Source organism: Atta colombica, unplaced genomic scaffold, assembly GCF_001594045.1.
Source record: "Atta colombica isolate Treedump-2 unplaced genomic scaffold, Acol1.0 scaffold261, whole genome shotgun sequence".
NCBI lineage: Eukaryota > Metazoa > Arthropoda > Insecta > Hymenoptera > Formicidae > Atta > Atta colombica.
This window is the reverse complement of record NW_017259361.1, coordinates 520,131-541,749: the sequence shown is the minus strand read 5'-3', so window position 1 is coordinate 541,749 and position 21,619 is coordinate 520,131. Positions and strand designations below refer to the sequence as shown.

General features: G+C 29.1%; 2 protein-coding genes across 3 annotated transcripts in view; one reads left to right on the top strand and one right to left on the bottom strand.

Moving 5' to 3' along the window:
- The window catches only part of LOC108689271 (histone acetyltransferase KAT8), a 3,690-nt gene extending 1,675 nt beyond the window's left edge, over positions 1-2,015 (bottom strand). The window contains exons 1-5 of the mRNA XM_018195991.1: positions 1,595-2,015; positions 940-1,196; positions 637-727; positions 432-559; positions 128-358 (exon numbers count right to left, since the gene is read on the bottom strand). Coding sequence (XP_018051480.1) covers positions 128-358; positions 432-559; positions 637-727; positions 940-1,196; positions 1,595-1,790 — 903 coding nt within the window. The 5' untranslated portion in view covers positions 1,791-2,015. The remainder of the gene's footprint in view (positions 1-127; positions 359-431; positions 560-636; positions 728-939; positions 1,197-1,594) is intronic.
- Positions 2,016-3,472: 1,457 nt separating this feature from the next.
- LOC108689151 (formin-like protein CG32138) overlaps positions 3,473-21,619 on the top strand; it is a 26,537-nt gene continuing 8,390 nt past the window's right edge. The window contains exons 1-9 of one of the 2 annotated variants that reach the window (XM_018195794.1): positions 3,473-3,750; positions 10,298-10,381; positions 12,335-12,421; positions 14,191-14,270; positions 16,770-16,909; positions 18,364-18,539; positions 19,188-19,264; positions 20,276-20,591; positions 21,046-21,162. In XM_018195794.1, the coding sequence (XP_018051283.1) occupies positions 3,532-3,750; positions 10,298-10,381; positions 12,335-12,421; positions 14,191-14,270; positions 16,770-16,909; positions 18,364-18,539; positions 19,188-19,264; positions 20,276-20,591; positions 21,046-21,162 (1,296 nt within the window). In that variant the 5' untranslated portion in view covers positions 3,473-3,531. The remainder of the gene's footprint in view (positions 3,751-10,297; positions 10,382-12,334; positions 12,422-14,190; positions 14,271-16,769; positions 16,910-18,363; positions 18,540-19,187; positions 19,265-20,275; positions 20,592-21,045; positions 21,163-21,619) is intronic. The other variant, XM_018195793.1, reaches the window with a different exon arrangement.

The following is a 21,619-nucleotide window of genomic DNA, read 5'->3' as shown; positions in this document are numbered from 1 at the left end:
AAATTAAACAAACTTGTTAATGTGTATTTCTTAAGTGAAATAAGAAAATGATACAAAAATTCTCTACTGAAGAGATTATTTTATTAGAGTTAATATATAAAAATATTTTATTAAATTTGTACTGTACCTTTGAAAAATAACCAACTAAATGTGCACCGTGCTTATCCACCTCACATAAGATATAAAAGAGAAATGGTTCTACATCGAAGTAAAGGGTTTTGTGATCTAAAAATAATTTTGCTAACAAACACAAATTCTGACAATAAATTTTGTGTTCTCTGCCATCTACTTCCCAAATACTCAATGTTCCTTTTCGATAAATTTCCTTCCCAACTGGTTGTCTATGAGTACATTCACTCTGAAAGAGACATATATCATAATTACAATACATATTCTTAATAAAAGTTCAATAAATACACTTTTTATCTTACCATATGATATCTATAAGTTTTTTCAAGTCGCATGTATTTTAAGCAATATTCACAAATCCAGAGTTTTGGTTGTTTACCATATTCTTCTGGATATGGGCTAAAATACCAAGTGTCAATTTCGTATTTACCTACAAACAAACTTTTGGAAATCATGAAATCCTTTCTGCATTAATTGAATTACATACACAAGTGAAATAATAATTACCGATCTGTACTCTATCTATATACTTTACTTTTGTTATAGCTTCATGTTCTTTCTCCAATGCAGCTGTAGTAGGATCCATTTCTGCATAAGTCTAAAATAATAAAAATATACTAATGTATATTAAATTTAGGACTTTCCGTTTTACCTGACGATAAGAACTATATATATTATATATATATATATATATACACACACATACACATATATGTGTAAATAATAAAAAAAATTTCATATACATGTAAAAATTGCATCTAATATAAAATAAAATTTTTATATATAATTCTATTTAATAGATGTATTTACCTTTTGTACATGATTAATCTCATCATGACGTCTCTTCTGATTTCTAGTAATTTTACGATCAGAAGAATCTAATGCTAATAAATCAGTTCCAGAATTCCTATCATGTCGTTCTATTTCACTCATATCAAACCTGCTAGACATAATTCGATCACGAGGTACCCATTCGTCCAATCTTCTGTTATGTCCATCATAATGGATATAATATTCATAATGACTTTCATTTTCATTATAACGTGTTTGGATAATTTCTGCAGGATCTATGTAATAATAAACAATAAAATCAAACGAAAATACATATAATATAATTCTGCTTATTAACTTAATGTTCAAGATAATTAACTTAATGTTCAATAATATAATCCCAATAAAGCAGTTGCTATGAAAGATAATTCTTATTATGGAAAAATTTCATAACAATATAAAAACTAATCAAAATATCATGATGTGAAAAAAATAAAACACAGCACGATGCTTTGATTAGTCCTTTATATTGTTATAAGACTTAAATATCTTAACAAATATTATCAGCAGAAAGCTGATAATATAAGTATATGGATAAAACAAGTATACTATACATGTTTACAAACTCGTGTTATCACAATCAGTAATAATCATTTTCAAGATTAAAAAATCAAGTACAAGAATTGTTACATACGCCAGGAGTCGTCAGATCTGCGAACGAGATAATGTTCGCCTATATCGAGTGGTAATTCTTCGAGGCTATCAGCATCATCGCCGGAGCCCTTCCCGCCATTCGTCAACGTACTGTCACGCTTTTCCTGTTTCACCATTGTCTCCTTTGACGGCGTTGTATTACAACCATCTTTACTTCTCTGTTCGGACTCGGCCATTTTCTAATTATGAATCTGTAATTCACGTGTCACTTGAACCTCTCTGGCCAATACAAACAAAACTTTCAAAAAAGTTGAACATTGTCCGCTGTTGTGACAAAACGACATGAGCTGTCAGCAGTCAGTAGAGCAGAGTTGCGTTCCAAAACTCAAGATAAAGAACATATTACAAATATAAATACGAATGTCCGAATAGACGCATTTGGAGTTCGTTCGCTGGGTGTATACGCAGCTTAATTATTGCAACGTTAGCTCATGCGCACACATGTTTGGGCTACAAGAGATATATAGGGAATGTTCTGCTAGTAAAGGCTTAAACACAATAGGCACAGGCAACAGAGGATTCTGTATCTTAAAACGAGAGGGTCGATTCTGTATCTTCAAACAAGATGAAAATTACAAAAATGAGCGAATTTACTAGGCATTGACCAATGAAATAATCAATATTCTAATAAATTCGCTCATTTTATAATTTTCACCTCGTTTCGAGATACAGAATCAATCTCGAAGTGAAAATTATAAAGGTAAGCGAATTTACTAGAATAATCCATCTAGATAGAATCCATCTTTTGGTAAATTTTACCTGTTGGGCAAGTAAGATTATCCAATCACATGCGTGAATTATCAGATTTACTTCACAGGTAAAATTTATCAAAAGATAAAACAACCGGCCCTAAGCTTTTAAAGCTTAAACACAATAAGCATTAGCAATAGGGAATAACGAACCAATCAGAGGATCGCTCTTCAAATAAAGTGAAAATTACAAGTGAGCAAATTTACTAGGTGTTGACCAATGAAATTATCAGTATTCTAATAAATTTGTTAACTTTCATAATTTTCACCTCGCTTCAAAATACAGAATCGATTTTCTGTATTTTTGTAAATTACAAATTCACTTAAGATTTATCAAGTGAAGTGTAAATATTTGAGTGAAAATTTGCTTACTTTTGTAATTTTTACGTCATTTCAAAGTACACAATCGACTTCTCGAATATATTTATCTTAAAATATTTGAATTTCGCAGCAATCGAAGAATGGTATCATGATCGATGAACGCGCATGTCTGATACATAAAGAGCAGGAAGTGTAGGTGTAGGAATGCAGACGGGCGCGCCGCAGACGGATGATCGCGATTCCGCGAGGTTGTTCGGTGGCTGTCAGTTCATGTTCATGTCAGTGTCGTGATGTGAATGCGAGCAGTGTGGTGTAGGTGTGAACGTCTCGTCGAGCAAACGCAGTGCGCGGCGGAGAGTCGTGCATTGCGAGAATAGCGAACGTCTTGGTATTCGCGATGGACAACCAGGACATCCGCCTGGCAATACCTGTTGCACGTTCCGATACGAACTGCCTTATCTCGTTCGTTTACCAGCATTTCTCCTAACTGCTCCATCACATCAACGAGAAAGAGGCGAAGGATGCACTGCACTACTGCGTTCGTGTCCGTTGTTGACGTTTCTTCATAGACGCGCATGTGATGCGCCGTCGTTGACAGTGCATGTGTGCGTGTGTGCGTGGTCATGTATGTGTGTGTGGTATGTATACGTATGTGTATCATCACACTATACGTTTACGTTTCTCATTACGCCGTTCTGCATCGAGTAATCCAGAGTAATCTAGTGATATAGTGGTGGAGCGAATCGACATATCTCCGAAGATTTCCGTCCGTACGTCCGTAATATAATAATATTCGCCGGCGCAAACAAGCGCGCTCGCGCGCGCGCGCGAACGCTATAGAGGAAATATGGGTATCGTGCAGAGTCGCAGCGGGGAGGGCGATGGTGGTGTACGTGAGGTTTTCGTCGGCGGTGTGAAGGCTGGCATGCCTCATCACTCGTGTCAACTCAACATGGGCATGGGCAGCCTGAGTGGACCTCACACGCGCACGGGTAGCATGCGTAGCGCACCTAGACAGCCGATGCCGGACGCCGTCGAGCTCGAGAGGCGCTTCACCAAAGTGCTCGTGAGTATACTAAGTGCAACACCCTTTTTCTTATTCATAATTTCACGCGCGGCAATTCTAGCAGACGATACCTTATCTGTTGTCACGTAGTACTTTTCATTACTTTTTGTCTCGCCCACTTTTTTCTTTTTCTTTTTTTTTATTTTTCCCCAATATTTTGTATTACATATTTTTTTTTTCGTTTATACAGAAATCGGACAATTACAAGTTATTTTTTTGTATGTATACGTACGTGGAATATGTTAGGTCCAGTTAGATAAAAGAAAAATTCAATTGTGAATCAAGATCATATTAATTGTACAAACATTTTGAAATTTGAATGAATAAATAAGTTGAACAATTTTCATGAAAAATATTTTCATGAAAGTTGTAATATTTAATATGAAATGCCATGAATTATTTTGCATTCATATATTCATTTTATCATTATTTTTCTTATAGCGATTTTTTGTTGGTACACAAAAATATTTAATATAATGCTTATTTAGCAAAAATAAAATAATTTCTCATCAATAAAATTAATATTTACGTAAACATGGATATTGTGCTTACTTAAATTATGTCTATTTTTATCAATGATTTATTTTATAATCTCGATTTAATTTTTTGTTTTTTTTAATTTGTTTTTTTTTAATTTGTAGGACTAGAAGAAAATAAAAGTAATTTAAATCAAGATTAAAGTTAATTTACATTGACAAAAATGAATGTTAACCATTTAAACTTTAATGTTTACTATAAGTTAGACACTTTTATAACTTTTTTCCATTCAGTATTATTGCTGAAAATTTATTAAGATTTATATCACGTCTCTCTCTGACCTGTGTGAGTAACGTTACTTTTATTTATGAATAAAAATAATCACATACGTAATGCTCACTATCTACTTGATCATCGAACGTCTTGACATTCGAATATTCACGATGACTAATTATTATGTACATCCGGCACGCGTCTCCTGAACGTGTGATGAATCTTTCATGATTTGTAATGTTATTTTGTTAAAATTTAAAATTTGATAAAAAAACATTATAAAAATAAAAATATATGCCAAGCACATGAACAATATTTAAAAATAACATTCAATAAGAAATTAACTACTTGAAAATAAATGAAATCTTTTAATTAGCCAAAACAAATATAAATCTTAAAAAACATTCAAAAATGTATATTTAATTTAATTCATAGGATTCTATTTTTCTATGATTATTGTGATTTAAAGAAAGTTTAAAATATGTAAAGTTAACTCTAATTTAGAATCGTAAAGTTGATCCATCTCCTTCTTACAATTAATTTAAATGGTGTTTTCACCATTTTAATCAACGAAATTCTTTTAAAAGAGATTGAGAATTCTCTGGAGTTCTCAATATCAGAACTCTGCTTATTTTTTGCAAATTTTAAAAAAGTGGAGCCAACTTCACAGAGGTGCACATCATTATCACATGCGATGACAGAGTTCTCATGTAAAATCAACGCTGTTAATCGACTGGCTAGAACTTCCTTTTCATGAAAGAGAACAAAGAAAAGTCTGAAGAGCAAGTGTACGCGCCACGAAATGGCCCGTAGCCAAATGGTGTGCACGTGCGAATAGAGTTATTCCTGGGCATTAAATAAAAGAGCCTACCAGTCAAGGGACACTGGTCGCTGCTAATGGTGCTTAAACTGATTATTATTTGGCCGTGAAAATTTTTGGATGGTACAGCTAATTTCGCACGTTTATGTATATTTGAAGGAGTCACATTAATAACACACATTTTGATCATTTATTCAATGAGAATTTAAATTTCATATGTTTTATTTATTTTTTTTATTTTTTGTGTGTGTCGATAAATTTTTTAAAGAAGAAATTTAAATTGAAGTGCACTATTTTTATATTAAAAAAGTTTTTTATTTTATTACTAACAATTTTTTGAGATTATGTTGTAACACTATTTCCATAATTATAAATATATTATAGTAAAAATCAAATTTATTAATTAATTATAAAGGTAAAATTATTGTGTAATTATAGTTTAAGTAAATTACAATATTTAGCTAATTAATTTTGTTAATATCTAAAATAAAGTAATTTTGCACAAAAATAATCTCTTTATTTCTTAAATAGTTTTTAAAGTGTTGAAAATGAGTTTTTTATACTAATCTAATTCATTAGATTATATTATATAAGTAATATATAAATATATGAATTAAAATATTAAAGGCTTAAACGCTAAATTAGTTGTTTCATTGATATAATTGTGTGATTTATATTATATCACAATATAAATCATAGAATTATCTATTTTATTTAAGATCCATGTATGCAAGATCAGCGATCAAAGTCATCTCGAATGCAATTTATCTAGCATAATAGATCTAGAATGAGAAAACGCTAATTCCCTCTTTAATTATAATAATCGGTGCTCTTTGTTATGGTCACTAAAGATGCGTCAATAATAATTATATATATTATAGATATATTGCATATTAGCTGTATTTCTAGAATTGACCTCCCTCTCTCTTCTCATTTGATATTAAATTGTAAGAAGTAATATCATAAAAAATCGATAATCTCCGATTATTATGTATGCTAAGGTAGGTTGAAAAGAAAAGAGAATATTTTATTCGAACTGCATCGTACATGACGACGTGAGTCGACATGTTGTCGGCGACGAACGTTGCAATATTTTTCGTGCAAAAAAGAATTGCGAGCATGGGCTTTCCGTCCGGTCCGCATATGTAGAGCTGCGTTACACACTGTCTGCATATTAGGGCGTTATAAGAAACCCAGTGTAATCGCAATGTGCATCATAATCGCAGAAAGAGACAGTCGTTGTTAAATGAACCTCAGTCGCGCGCTGTTTTTCATTGCGACTATAAAGAACAATTGTTCTTTGAATTTGATGTATGGAAAGACGTAGAAACACGTTATTTTTTTATCTTTTTCTTATGAAATATTATTATTATATATTTTTTAATAAAAAATGGCTTCTTTTTGTGTTCTTTGGAACTACTAAAAAATTTTACATGATATTATAACTATATAGCTTTTAATAATAAAACTTTTCGCGATATAAGAATTTAATCTAAGGCCTTTATTTCAAAAATAAATATTATCTTAATTATAAATTATTAGAATATTGTTTGATATAACGATTTTATTCATCGAAATGTGTATTGTGTTACATTTTTTTAAGTTAATATATTCTAATAATCTTTAATAATATTGTTGCGCCCGCGAAATTTTGCGCTGTGAAATTTTCTCGAGTTTTTGCATGAAGATCGAGAAGTAGCGCGCGTCGGTTGTTCTCCGTGCCTGGATTTAGAATCGACAGGACGAGAGTTTCGTTCCGTTATGTTTTCTGGGCTTTATCTGACTTTATCATTGTACTGATAGTTCCGTCATTAAAGTTCTGGTTTCTAAATACAGAAGTGTTGTTATTTCCGAGTGCTATGAAAGCGCGATCCATACAGAACGCGAGAACGCGAACGCTACACACGCGAACGCTACACGCGCGAACGTGACTTTATTAATATTCGATAATTCAATATAATATAAAAAAATTATTTTAATTAAAATAAAAATATCGAAATGAACAGCTTTGCATTAAATATAATTTTTATAGATAAACGATTATATCAAGTAATATCTCGTCAATACTAAATTTATTATTCAATTATATATAATAAAACATTTCGTATTTGTATTGAAAATAGTTCCACTGAAGTCCTTATTAAAGCTTTTTGTCGAATTTTTTAACATATTCGAGCGCCAATTTAACATAATATGATTATGTTATTTAAATAGCTTGTATTAAATTGATATTCAATATTTCTTAGTATCAAAATAACACAGTTTAAGAATAAATGAACAAATAACAAAAATAATGTGTTTTAAAATGCAATTTTTAAGATGAATAAATAAAATATATGTTAATTTAATATATTGTAAATGTTAATTTTATTGAAAAAAAAATAATGCTTCCACGGTTGGTTTAAAACTGTGTCAGTATTATCTTTTTAAGTAATATGTTACCTTCTAAAATATTCGTTTTGTGTTAAATTAACACTCAAATTAAATAGACCATATAAAACATATGAAATATGTTAAATTTAATACAAATTTTCTCGCAATTTTGACTAACATATAATTGAACGTAGGCTTCTTGAGGAAAAGAGCAACTTTCTTAAATTTTCTACATCTACCGTTTAAAGACAGAACTATATAAAGCTATATAGTACTTTATATTTGTATGTTTTTATAATGTTGTATATTATCAAGTAAGTAAGTAGTAATATTAATGACGCGTGTAAAATAATGGCGCAATAATGAAATCTGTAGATACTAGAGCGTAACTTTTCGACTTTCTAAAAAAAAGAATATAATTTCCTATATACAGACTGTTTGTAACACATTCTTAGAAATATAATTTTTCTAAATTTGGAAATAAAATCATACATTACTTTTTATTTTATTATAATTTCTAATTTGAAACATTATTTTATGATTACAAACTTTATGATATTATAATTCCATTATAACAGGATTGGTAAAAAACATGTTTTAAACAGTTTAAAATATGTTTAATTGTTGTTTTTAATATGTTTTAAACATGTTTTTTTATAACATTATTTAAAGCATATTTGAAATATTAAAAACTTAAATATATTTAAGAAAAAACATGTTGTTCTTAAAAAAAAAAAACATAGTTTTTGCCACCTTGCATTATAAATATTATAATAGAAAAATACAATATTATTTTATAGGTAAATATTATTTTAAGGTTAACCTTTTAAAATTCAATGACCTCGTCAAGATTTTAAGATTTTAACTATCGCTTGTTATTCATTGAAAAATTATTAATTATTAAACAAATTGTTTAAAAAACAACGTCTAATTTCTGTTACATACAGTGTTAAGAACTATCCTGAACACTCCCCTTCTTGCGTAATGACTTTCCATCGTGAAGCAAGTTATAAGAACATGAATGAACTGTTCTAAACCCTGTTTCTAAACACAAATACACAATGTTTTTTATCATGTGTTCCTATTTCTCTATTTACGTAAATTGTTAAATCGTCCTTCTTTTTCCTTGCAGTTTTGTTTTGTCGTTATACATATTAATTCTATGTATATAATTATATGTATATTAATATATGTAATATATTGTATATGTAAACAAAATAAAATTATTTTGTTTACATATACAATATATTATTTTTCGTCTATCTCCGCAGTTTCTTCTTATCTTCGTCAGTTTTTCTTCGTCAGTTTTCGTGTTATAGGAATACATTTTTCTTTTCTTCACAAATTTGTCTTCTGAACAGAAATCCTTTTATCTCTCTCTTTCTTCCTCGTATTCTATTCTTTACGTCTTCTCAACCAATATTTTTCTCATGTACCCATTGAACATATTCATATCTCAAAAACGAGTCGTTTCCATTTTTTTGTTTCCTTCAATGTCCCTTTACTGTCTATTAATCTAATGCGTTTCTCTTTCTTCCGGGTCATTACCCTTTCACTCTTTCTCTTTTTCTTTCTTCTTTCTACCCATCACACATATATAAATTTGTTCAGGCATGACGTGGGTGAGGATGAGGGTATCGGCTTGGTAAAGTATAATGATTGCTACATAGAGGATCCTGGGCGTTACTAACTGACATGCTGCGATTAGGGAGCAGTTAATAATCTATTATAATTCGCAATTAAATTGAGAAAAATAAATAAATTAAAAGAAATAATCCTATTTTCGGTCAAAATTTTCGGTCTTAAATATTTCGATGTGAATTTACATACATATTCAATTTTACAAAATTGCGCGACGAAATGTTTTTTAAGCTCTATAAAGCTGGCAGCACTAAACCAGCAAAATCAAATCAGAATATTTAATTCTTATTTTGTACTAAATTGTACCATTAATGACAATTTTGTATTATATACCATTACGAAAAAAATCGTAGTACAACTAACTTAATATTAAGTTGGCAGGATCAATTCGAAATAAAAAAAAAAGAAAAAAGTGCTTCATCTGTTCAAATCAGCAGTTAAAAAGTAGAATTAATGAGAATCACAACCATATAAATAGGAATATTAGTCAGCTTTTAATTGGTTGCAAAGAAAAAAAACGTTTCATTAAATCTTGAGAAGCAGTTTCATTAAATCTTGAGAAGCGTTATATATACCTATAATTTCAATTACCTGATAACATTTTTTATACAAAAAAATTTTCATTGTTTTTAAGATATCTGAAATTTTACTAATATTCAAAAAGAAATGAAAAAATGTCTTGAGTTTTCTTTCTTTTAAAATTTGATTATTTTTAAAATAAAAAATATTATTTTTCGAATAAAAAATTATTTCTGTTTCATTCAAAAATTTATTTATTAAAAAATTTTTTTAAACAAATATTAATTAATTTGAATTATTATAATAATATGTAAAAAACAGAGGAAAGCGTATTTTCTATATTTGTAACATTAATAAATTACACAAAATTTATAAAATTGATAAAATAGAATTTGCATATATATGCTGATTAAAATAATAGGTACAGTGTTTCTTGTATTGCAGGCCTCCATGGATCTACCACCGGATAAGGCGAAACTGTTAAAACAGTATGACAACGAAAAGAAATGGGACATCATATGTGATCAAGTGAGTGTGTGTGTATATATATATATATATATGTGTGTGTGTGTGTGTGTGTGTGTGTGTGTGTGTGTGTGTATATGTATGTATATAAAATTTATATAATAATCTCAAAATGAATTTAGATAGTAATTGTAGTATAGATAGAGCAACGATTGAAATCGATGTAATCGAATTTTTATTTTTTTTTTTGCATCATATTACAAATTTCCCATACTCGGAACATTATGGGTCATTTCTTAAAAAATTGATTTTTTAAAATAAAAATGTAATTTCATTTTTATTTCAAAACAAATAAACATTTATTAAAAATACTCAATAAATAAAAAATATATAATCCCTTAATTATATAAAAAAATGAGATTTTTAAAAAAATCTTACGTTTTAAAGCAATTTGACCGTTTGATTCTTTATTTGTGAAGATGGTGTCCCGATCTTCCTCTTTTCATGATTTTGGAGACATGACAGAACTAAACTCTGTAAATTCTTTTTCTTAACAATCGATACCTCAATATTCATTTCACTATAGATATAGAAGAAGGAAAATTTCCCTTTCCTCATTGTGCTTTTCACTAAAAATTGATGGTATATTAAGGCCATTTCGATCAACTCCAATTAACTTTAATCGGTTAGTTTATAAAAATTGGCCAATCGCATCTGTTTTAAGTGAAATGATAAATACGATTGGTTAATTTCAATGGCCTAATCATCGATCAAAGTTAATAATTAGTCGAAGTGGTCCTTAGGTCATCAAGTGTACAGAAAACATACACAGATAGTTATCTACATGCAGAATCACATTCAGCACAAAGGCAGTCAGCAATTAACTTACTTGTGCATATAGCATTCACCATCTCTGACAAAGAATACCTAGAAGCAGAACTCAATCATCTAAAACAAATCTTACAAAAAAATGGGCATGATAAAAGAGATATAAATAAAATAATCAGCAAACAGATAAGATGACGAATCTTATCACACAATCAGACAAAAGTATTCTTTTTATTCTCCCATATGTTCCCAAAGGAACAATAAATAGGATAGGCAGGATATTTTATATTAAACAAACACAGTATCTGAATCATTTTTATATCCTCTAAAAAGATAAGACAAATGTTGAGAAATCTCAAAGACCAAAGACCCATTCAATTCCGCAGGAATATATAAAATGCCTTGCTCTTGCGGAAAATATACATTGGAGAGACTGGAAGAATAGTCAATTTACGGATGAAAGAACGTCAACGTGAAAATATCACACAGTTAGCATTATCAGAACACAGCATTGAAATAGGACATCAAATATTGTTTAGTAAAACAGTAATAGTCATTATTACATCATATTTTCCAAGAAAGTATAGAGATGTTATAGAGATACAAAAACATCTCAAGAATCTAAACAGAGATAATGATTACAATATGGGTAGAATATGGAAGACTATTCTCCCAGTCATCGAAGATTGATCGACCTATTCTCCCTTTTCTCCATTCTCTTCCCTCATTCTCCTTCTACCTTTAAACAGCGTATATAAAAGGAACCCCTTGGAAAAGCAATTCAGCATCAGGCTGTTTTTCGCTCTGATAAAATGAATTACAATGTTCACGAAATGTAGGCATTCTAATAATGGATTTAGACGCGGAGATAAAAACGCATAGCCTTTATCATAAAAATATATAATCGTAAAAATATATAACAAGAACATGTATTGATATTATTATATAAAGAATAAATAAATATTAATATTGAATCCTTTTAATTATAAATATAGAAATTAAAATTAGAAATTCAACATTAATACAGACCAAAAAGACAATTTATTATCTGGCCATAGTATCAAAATTAATGCTTTAGCAGAGAAAAGAGTTTATGAATGTCAAATTATATTTATAAGAAATTGAGAATTATAATTGAATTAGATTCATATAAATAAGTTAGTCATAATGAAACATTTATATTTACAGGAAAGAGTACAAGCTAAAGATCCACCATCCCATTACTTGGCGAAATTACGTACTTATCTGGATCCTACAGCATCACGAAGCCATCGAGTATGTTTTTTAAAAATATTTTTTTACATTTTTTTTCCCCATTAACACCATGTGCATGCGCATTTTCATTTATACGCATAATATAATCATTTTTTCAAGCAAAAATTAATATATTTTAAAGACATGTTGATTACATATGCTTATTTTAACTCTTCAGTAATCGCGTGGGACTCAAATTGACACAGTTAGGTGTTGTTTGCTAACTTTATAATCCTGTAGTTTATATGAAAATGATAAAATATCAATACAAGTCAAAATAATAAAACAAACGTTTCGATTTTTAATATAGTTATCTTTGGTTTTATACAATTACAATGCTGCCATAAGATATTGTAAATTAACAAAAATGAAATTCTATATTATTTGTTATAAATAAATGCGAGATATTCTTTTTCTTATATCATGAATACAAATTCAATTGTCCGATCGAGTTATTTCAGACGATTGATTCACCCTGACCAAATCATCAATTTAAGAAATTTATTCCGGTTCTACATTGTATAGTATAATGCATAATCATAATACATACATTGTAAAATATGTATCCATGCGTATTGTAGCACAAATTAATTTCTTTTTTTGAACTGTTATTTTTCTCCCAAAATTTAATTCATATATATAGGTGTATGTATATATATATATATATAAAAGATTTATTCCTTTACTTCTCAAATTAGCCATTTCATCACAAAAGCTTAAAATTGTTATCACGCAATGTGATTTTAATGTCGGAGACTTTTTCAATAATGCGAAAAATCAATCAAATCTTGATGCTAATGCGTAGTTTGAAAAGTATTTGCTTCCACTATAACTTTTAGCTCATTATTATCCAAACTGAGAAAAAAAAGTGATTGTGATAACTATTTTTTTGCAACATTGGCAAAGCACACATAGTGTATTGGATTCAATAATAGAAGAATTAGAATTATTATCTATTATTTGGTATATATATATATATTTATCTCATAATTTTTATTTCTTAATAAAACATTATAAACGCATTTTATAAGTTATTGTATTATTTTATGTTTTATTATAGGTCATATATTCCATATTATGAGTAATCTTATGTTCACGAGATATATGGCAAAAATGTAAGGATTTCAACATTTTTTTTTAATATGAAAATCAAGTATTTCAGATTCCTAATATTTTTTTCATGATAGTAAACAGTACAAAATTTTTGTTAATATAATATATACCTTAAACATAGTAAATAGTAATAAATTAAGTTTTTTGTTAGGTGTGACATATGTATCGGATTTATCCTACTCTACAATGCGTGTATTATGACTGTACAATGGTTAGGGAACCAGAATAAATTTCTTAAACGGTCTGGTCATTAGGGAGAGTTAACTGCCTTGAATATAATATACTTAATCGAATTGGACAATTGAATTTACCATATAAAAAGAGGAATTATCTCCCACTATTTATTTATAAATAATAAAGATTTGTCATTTTTGTTAATTTGCAATGTTATTTAATGACAGCGTTGACAACTTGTGATTGTGTAACACTGAAGATAATCATGTTAAAGTCGAAAATTTTATTTTATTAATTTGACATGTATTATTGTTTTTATTATTTCGATATGGATTACGGAATTAAAGTTAGCGATCTCTAGCTTCATTCGATTAACCTTTACTTAAGAAATATTAAATTTCTTTATCTTTTTTACAATGATAATTGGATCCATCCGCAAGAAGTTCATTATCAAACAGATACTAATGATTACACAGTCGTATCGTTTCCTTATGTTCTTCCAGAAAAGAAAAATGGTCGGAGAATCTACATCGACTCAAGTATTACGTGACTTGGAAATATCCTTACGCACAAATCACATTGAGTAAGAACTGACTCTAATAATTATTTAACCATCATAATAATTTATTCAGCTTGAAAAATTTTACCATCTTAATATACATTTTATTTCGGCTATCTTATGAAAATTTTTTTTAAATTGTACTCTTAATAAACTATTTTTGATACTCTCTAAATTTCTTGGAGTGAAATCTCACTTCAAAAGAGTCAAAAATTATTGTTATTATTGAAAAAGAGTACAAAAATTTGTACTCTTTGATAAGAGTGACAGATTTTCACTCTTATTAAAGAATACAAATTTTTCACTTTTTTTGGGGGGGAGAGAGATTTCACTTTTGAAATGAAATTTATTCTAAAAAAGGAGTGAGATATTTCTTTCCTTTGGAATGAATCTCACTCCAAAAAAAATTAAAAATCTGCCACTCTTATTCAAGGGTGCAAATTTTTTACTCTTTTAATAATGGCAGTATTTTAACTCTTTAGAGTGACATTTCACTCCAAAAAATTTAACAGTGTGGCCGCAAAAATTTTCCAAAAATTACGTAGATTTGGTTGTATCGAGGACATGGATCTTTATCGTTTCCCTAAGGAATTTGGCGAAGTTAAATCTTCATAAAGAATCTTAATTTGAAGAATTGACCAAACAGAAATAAAAAATTATCATAAGGAGAGATTTTTTTTTTTATATAAGCATTATATTTGTACGATTTGTTCAAGTTTTTCATCTTTTTTTGACTCAGTGGCAAGCTGCTTTTCTTCTTTTTGTTTAATTTGCTCCTATCTCCAAGGAGATTTCGTCACAGGTTTCATTGAGAGGTGACGTAGAGTATACAAGGAAAAATCCCAAGTGCCTTAGCGCTGGATGGCAACATAAGTCATCAGCCGATAGGGAACCGGCAGTGGTTCCAAAACCTCGCGGTAAGCGGCATGATATCCGTCGCTGGGATGGGACGAAAAGGTCAGGAGCAGGAGCCGAAGCGCCTGCGCAAATACCGCGAGTGAGAGCCGCGCGAATATGAGTCATAGATTGCGGTTACAGACTTTATCAAAGCTCACAAATAAAAGGCAAATTTTAGTTGAGGGATTATGTAGCGCATAGATAATGTAATGATGATTATTTTCAGAATTGATAGGCTCTTGCAAAGCAGAGCGTAGCGGAAATGTGTGTGGGATTCAGTCGGAAGATAGTTAAAGATAGTTGCTTCCCATTTACACACAAGTGAAACTGAGTCTAAAATGAGCTGAGTATTTTATACTCAGGTTAATGATGTAATTATTTGCTTATTTTGGTAAAAAGTTATCATCGACAACACAGGTTCAGAACTTCATTTTTAAAGTGAATTTACGAAGCACAGTCTCGATCTTGTGCAGATTATAGGCAAAAACTCAGTTAAATCTCACTTGTCATAATGCAAAAGGAACGCGCATTCAACTGAGTTATGATGTCATAAGTGAGAATTATCTGAGAATCGGTGTAAATGGGCAGCAACTAATACATGGAATCGTGGGATGTCTACATATACAGGAAAGATCGTCAATGATATTTTTGCGGGAGAGGCTGTAATCGAGATTCAAATAGTTACTTCTAAAACTTTAGCATAGTAATGAGACTGGATATGAGTCGCATACAACAAAATCAAGATTTTTTGTTCTTGGATAGATATTCTTAAAATAAAAATCGCCTTTAACGAGCATTCAATTTATCAAAGCTGTTTCTCAAATAAGATGTGGAAATAGAATAAAGATCCGAGTAAAGAACTTTAAAATATTAGATACCTTTCCGTATGGCATGTTAGTCTATGATTTCGATTTGCCAAGAATGCCGCTATGAGAGAGGATCCAAATAAAATTCAACTTAATTTTATTTTACCGCGCCTTAAGGATGAGGACTTTAATGCGAGGAATTAAATGATTATTAGTTTTGTTACGATGACTGTTAAGGGCATCCAGAACGCGTGCGTGCGTGTGGACGGGCGCGGTCGAGCGCACGTGCGTGTGTGCGTGCGTGTACATTTGTGATATTGTCATATTTGCTCTCAGAACCTTAAAAATCTCGCTACTTATACCTTTCAAAATTCATAACTTTAAATCGACACTTTATTCTGATAAGATCTAATTTTGCCAACTTTCTTGAAAAAATAATAGAGGGACGTGTTCTCACAATCACATGACTTTTGAAAAATTTTAAAAGTTGATATCGGACATAAAGTGTAATTGTGATATTTATATTCTTCTTTCAAATACATTGTCAAAGGATGGTTTTAAATGAGTATAAATTTTCGGACTCTTGGAATTTTAAATTAAAATTATCGAAGCATGTGAAATTTTTTAATATTTGAAATGAAGGAGAGAAGATTGCAACTGCATATATTCTATTTCATTTTGTGCAATGTAATTACATATTCCATTGTATTAATCATTGATCACATAAATAATTATATTAATAGTGTTCAGCATTATACGTTTATTTGTTCGTTTGAATCGGCTTTTCGTCATCTGTATTTTGAATCGAGCATTGTTGTAGATGGGTGAGAGAATTCTTAGACGAAGAAAATCAAGGTTTGGATGCTTTGATAGACTATCTCAGCTTTAGGTTATTAATGATGCGACATGAGCAACGACTTTTGGAATCTTACACAAATTCTGAAGAAAAATTGCAAACCGGTAAGAAAATTAAAAAAATAAAATCAGAGAATCTATCCTATAGTTTACTATACATAGCGCTTAACTAATAATGTTGACGTTGCTGTTCCAAATCTTGAATTTTTTAGAATATATTTTTTTTAAATATTATTACACAAAATAAAGAAGTAGGAGAAATTTCTCTTATTAATAAATTCGTGGGCTAATTAAATAAAATCTTACGTTGTATGATGAAATTATTTGTAACGATGATGGTATAAGAACATGCACTATTAAACGCACCTTCACGTCAACCGTATGACGTATATTTTTAAGCAAGTAAAAATTTTGATCAAGCATTTGTGCAAAACTGTTTGTTTTTAATAGAGCAAAAACAGCATTTAGAAATAGTATTTCGTGAAGATTGTATCTAATTCATTAAAATTCATTCAATCGTATATCACCAGTTATCCATTCTGATTTTTGAAAATATGTTACGGTATGTATGGTTTGCGTCAAAACTGATAGATGAAAGAGAAGTATTCATGAATGTAAATGAAGTATATTTTTCTCACAATATTTTAAAACAATCATATAACTGTAAAAACGCAGTTTTTGTACAATATTTGCAAGATGTACGAATAATTATTTGCTTGTTTTCATGATATAACATGTACTCTATTTATTTTCAATGAATAAAATATTTGATTTATTTGTGTATAGTAATCACTTATTAAACAAATTTTCTGGGCAGAGAATATAAACGGAAAGAAATACATCTTTGTAATATACGATAAATAGACAAGATGTATTAATCTATGTGATTGATTTTATGCAATAATTGTATTTTATTTAGAAAAAAAATTTTGGAATTTGAATCAGCAAGGTCGAGAGATTACTAGCAAGCGCACTGTTCCACCGAACTCTTCGATCAAGCGGTCTATTCGAACTTACTTATTAGCTGCACTTATTATACTCAAAACATTTTTTTAAACGTTTGAGAGCGCACCTTATCTATTTGCTCAGTATCACTTGACGTCAATGCCAATCGCTATAATTTTGTTGAAATCGATTACGTCGTAAGATTTCCTTATGACGTTTCTAATAATATAATGTTTACGATAAATACATATTTACGATAAATTATGCACAATAAATATATAATATAAAGATTTAATTAATATTTTGATAAGTCGAACTCTACATTTATTTAGAAAAACAAATATCTGCTTTTTTCATTTAATCACGGATTGTTACAATAGTATTATTAAAGATCACATTACTATCCGTGGAAAATATTTTTGTGAATAAAAAAATTCTCTCTTTTTTAATAAAAGTCCATTTTTTTAAATAAAAAGTCTAAGTAGTTTAAGACATTACGTAAAGATTATCGAATGAATATTGTGTATATAAGATAATTAGATACTAATGTTCTTATGACAAATTGGCTTATCGTAAATTTCAAAAATAATAAATCGGTGATAATATTAACACAGCGGGCAGTGATACCTCACCATTAAACAACGGGTGCTTGAGGCCGCCTCTTCACGAGCTTAAAGATAGTCCTGGGGTCAAAAGGAGATCTCGACATGTGGCACGCCTAAATATGGGTGAAGCAAAGGATGATATTCATGTTTGCATACTGTGCATGCGTGCCATCATGAACAATAAGGTAAATATTAATTCGCATGCAAGCAGCTGTTTAAGATTAATTCTAACATTCGAAAATCCAAAAAGACTTGTGACTCTTGATTTTATCATTTTAACGTGTTCATATCAATATGTAATTAGAAAAGTTATTAGAAGTTATACAAATTATAAACATAAACTATAATTCTTGCATAACGAATTTGTATATTTTTACTAAAATTAAATAATATATATTATTTAATTTATAATATAATATATATTATATTATAAATTAAAAGTAACATATATTATCTTATATAGAGATACGAGTTTCAACTTGTATATTGGATTTTTTATACTTATAAGTTATTTAAAAATTTTTGAATATTTATCTACTTGTTGATAAAATAGATCTTTGGACTTTATTTGTCTATGGTCAATTTGTATCTTCTTGTTTTCTCTGACAAAGAAAAGATTGAATGCATTCTTTCTTCGATTTTAATGAACTTTTAGTATGTTGTTTTTCACACGTAAAATAAAAGACACGTATTTTTTTGTATGTGCTAAGTCACTTTTAAAAGGTAAAACATCTCTTCGAAAAAGATTGATTTTTTTCATTTGGATCGAATATCATCGAAACTCGCCTACGTATAATAAAATGTATGAATATATTTATATTGATTTTTCACAGTATGGATTTAACATGGTTATTCAACACAGAGAAGCTATCAACTGCATTGCATTAAGTTTAATTCACAAAAGTCTGAGGTAAGTCACACACATGTATTGTCTATTATTATCTCGTATTGTTTAGAAATAATTTAAAACATGTAACAATATCCGTAATGTGTTGTAACAACTTATTCATTTTATATTTAAATTACTATAGTTTTTGCTTAAGAACTGCATATTCTAAAAGGGTTATCGTTTAAAAATCTTTATCTTTTTATAACAGGATAAATTTTGACAAAACAGTCGTATGTAAGTACAATAAACTAAACTGAGTCGAAAAATATCATTTTGCAATTTTTGAGATATTCGAAAGATCGCCGAATAAACGCGCATCCATTCAATCTACTATCAAATGCAAGCGCGCGAGATATGATCAGTAGGGGAATAATTTTTTTTTCACCGCTTATGTATAATAATTTGGTGAACATTTTTTGCATCATTTCAATTTGATTTATCAATTTTGTCGTCATTTTTATATTTAAGATGGCTAAAACGGAAGTCTGCCGTCAATCTTTCGGGACAGAGACCGACTATTTTACTTACTCAAGAAAAATAAACATTTGTTTAATAACAGCAAAGATTTTTTAATTGTTTATATTTTATGATATAAAAAATGATAAAATGACAGTCGATCAGCGAATTGTCGGAGCGATATCAGTCTGCCATCCCCCCAAAAAATACGATATTAATAGGATAGTTGTCATTTCAACAAAGTTGGAATTTGATACAATAATAATTTATTATATATGATATAAGAAAAAAAATCTGCCAGCCTTTTTTGTCAGAACAAGACTTTAATGTAATAAGAGTCGGTTGTTCAAATGCATCAGCCACACACCAAAGCATCCAAGTAAACTCATTCAACGATCTTTACTAATTAATTTCTCATAAATTATTGCGAAAATTGCAAAATGATACAGGATTTTTCGATTCAGTTTAGTCTATTTATATGAGCGCTTTGTAAAACTTATCGGACTTCCTGTATATTATATTTTGTAATTGCTCTCATGATTTAGCCATTACAATAAATGTACCATTCTCTTTCAGGACGAAAGCTTTAGTATTGGAACTTCTCGCTGCAATCTGTTTAGTGAAAGGTGGCCACGAGATCATTTTATCAGCGTTTGATAACTTCAAAGAAATGTGTTCTGAGAGGAGAAGATTTACGACACTTATGGAATATTTTACTCAGTATGATAGTTTCCATATAGAGTTTATGGTTGCTTGTATGCAATTCGTCAATATTGTCGTGCATTCGGTAGAAGACATGAACTTCAGAGTACATCTACAGTATGAATTCACAAAGCTTGGATTAGATGAATATCTTGAGAAGCTTAGACACACAGAGAGCGAAGATTTACAGGTCAGTAAATTGTGAATGCGTATAAAATTTATTATGTGTATATTTATATGTATATTTATACATTTAAAAATATTTATTAAATATAAAATTTATTAAATACAATTAAATTATTAATGTAAAATTTTACAAATAATGCACTGATTGCAAATAAATATTCTTATGTTTGTCTCTTTTAATCAGTTATATAGGGAACAAAAAAAATAAGACGATAGATATCTGATAGAAAAAAATTTTATTCTTGTTTTCACAATATAATTTAATAACGATCAAGATATCTCTATCATATACGATATGATAAATACTTTAATAAGTTAATAGCAATCAATATTTGTAATACAGAATAAATAAATACTTTCCAATTATGAGTGAAATATTCTGCCTGATAATAATTTTAGTTTTATTAGTTTCTTTTATGTTTTTTATATAAATTATCATACATTATCTTTTGCTTTAGGTTCAAATCTCAGCTTACTTAGATAATGTGTTTGATGTAGCTGCCTTAATGGAGGATAGTGAGACAAAGACTGCAGCATTGGAAAAAGTAGCGGAATTAGAAGATGAACTTGGTCATGTAAGCGATATAAACTTTCACTTTTTCTATATAAAACCACTAGAAAGAGAAAAATGATTTAAACACATAATCCATAAAATCCAATTTATAGAAACAGCTTTATATAAAAATGCACTAGAATTTGTTTAATTATTGTTTTTTTTATACATATATGAATATATATTTAATTTTTTTAATTAGAACACAATGATCTTTTAACATTTCAATTTTAATTTCCGATTTATGATTTAATTAAATACTGAGCTATTTGATGATTTTTATTCTTTGATATGATTGATTATTACGATGTTTCCGATTCGATATCGCTTTGCAATTTTTTAAATTGACGTTTCTTGCTTTACTGTAAAGCGAAATCGTTAATTGTCAATATTATATTGAGGATCCAAACCGAGGATCGAAACGTCTATTCAATTCCTATCAATATAATTTCTATACATCCTGTGTTGGTCCTACAGAC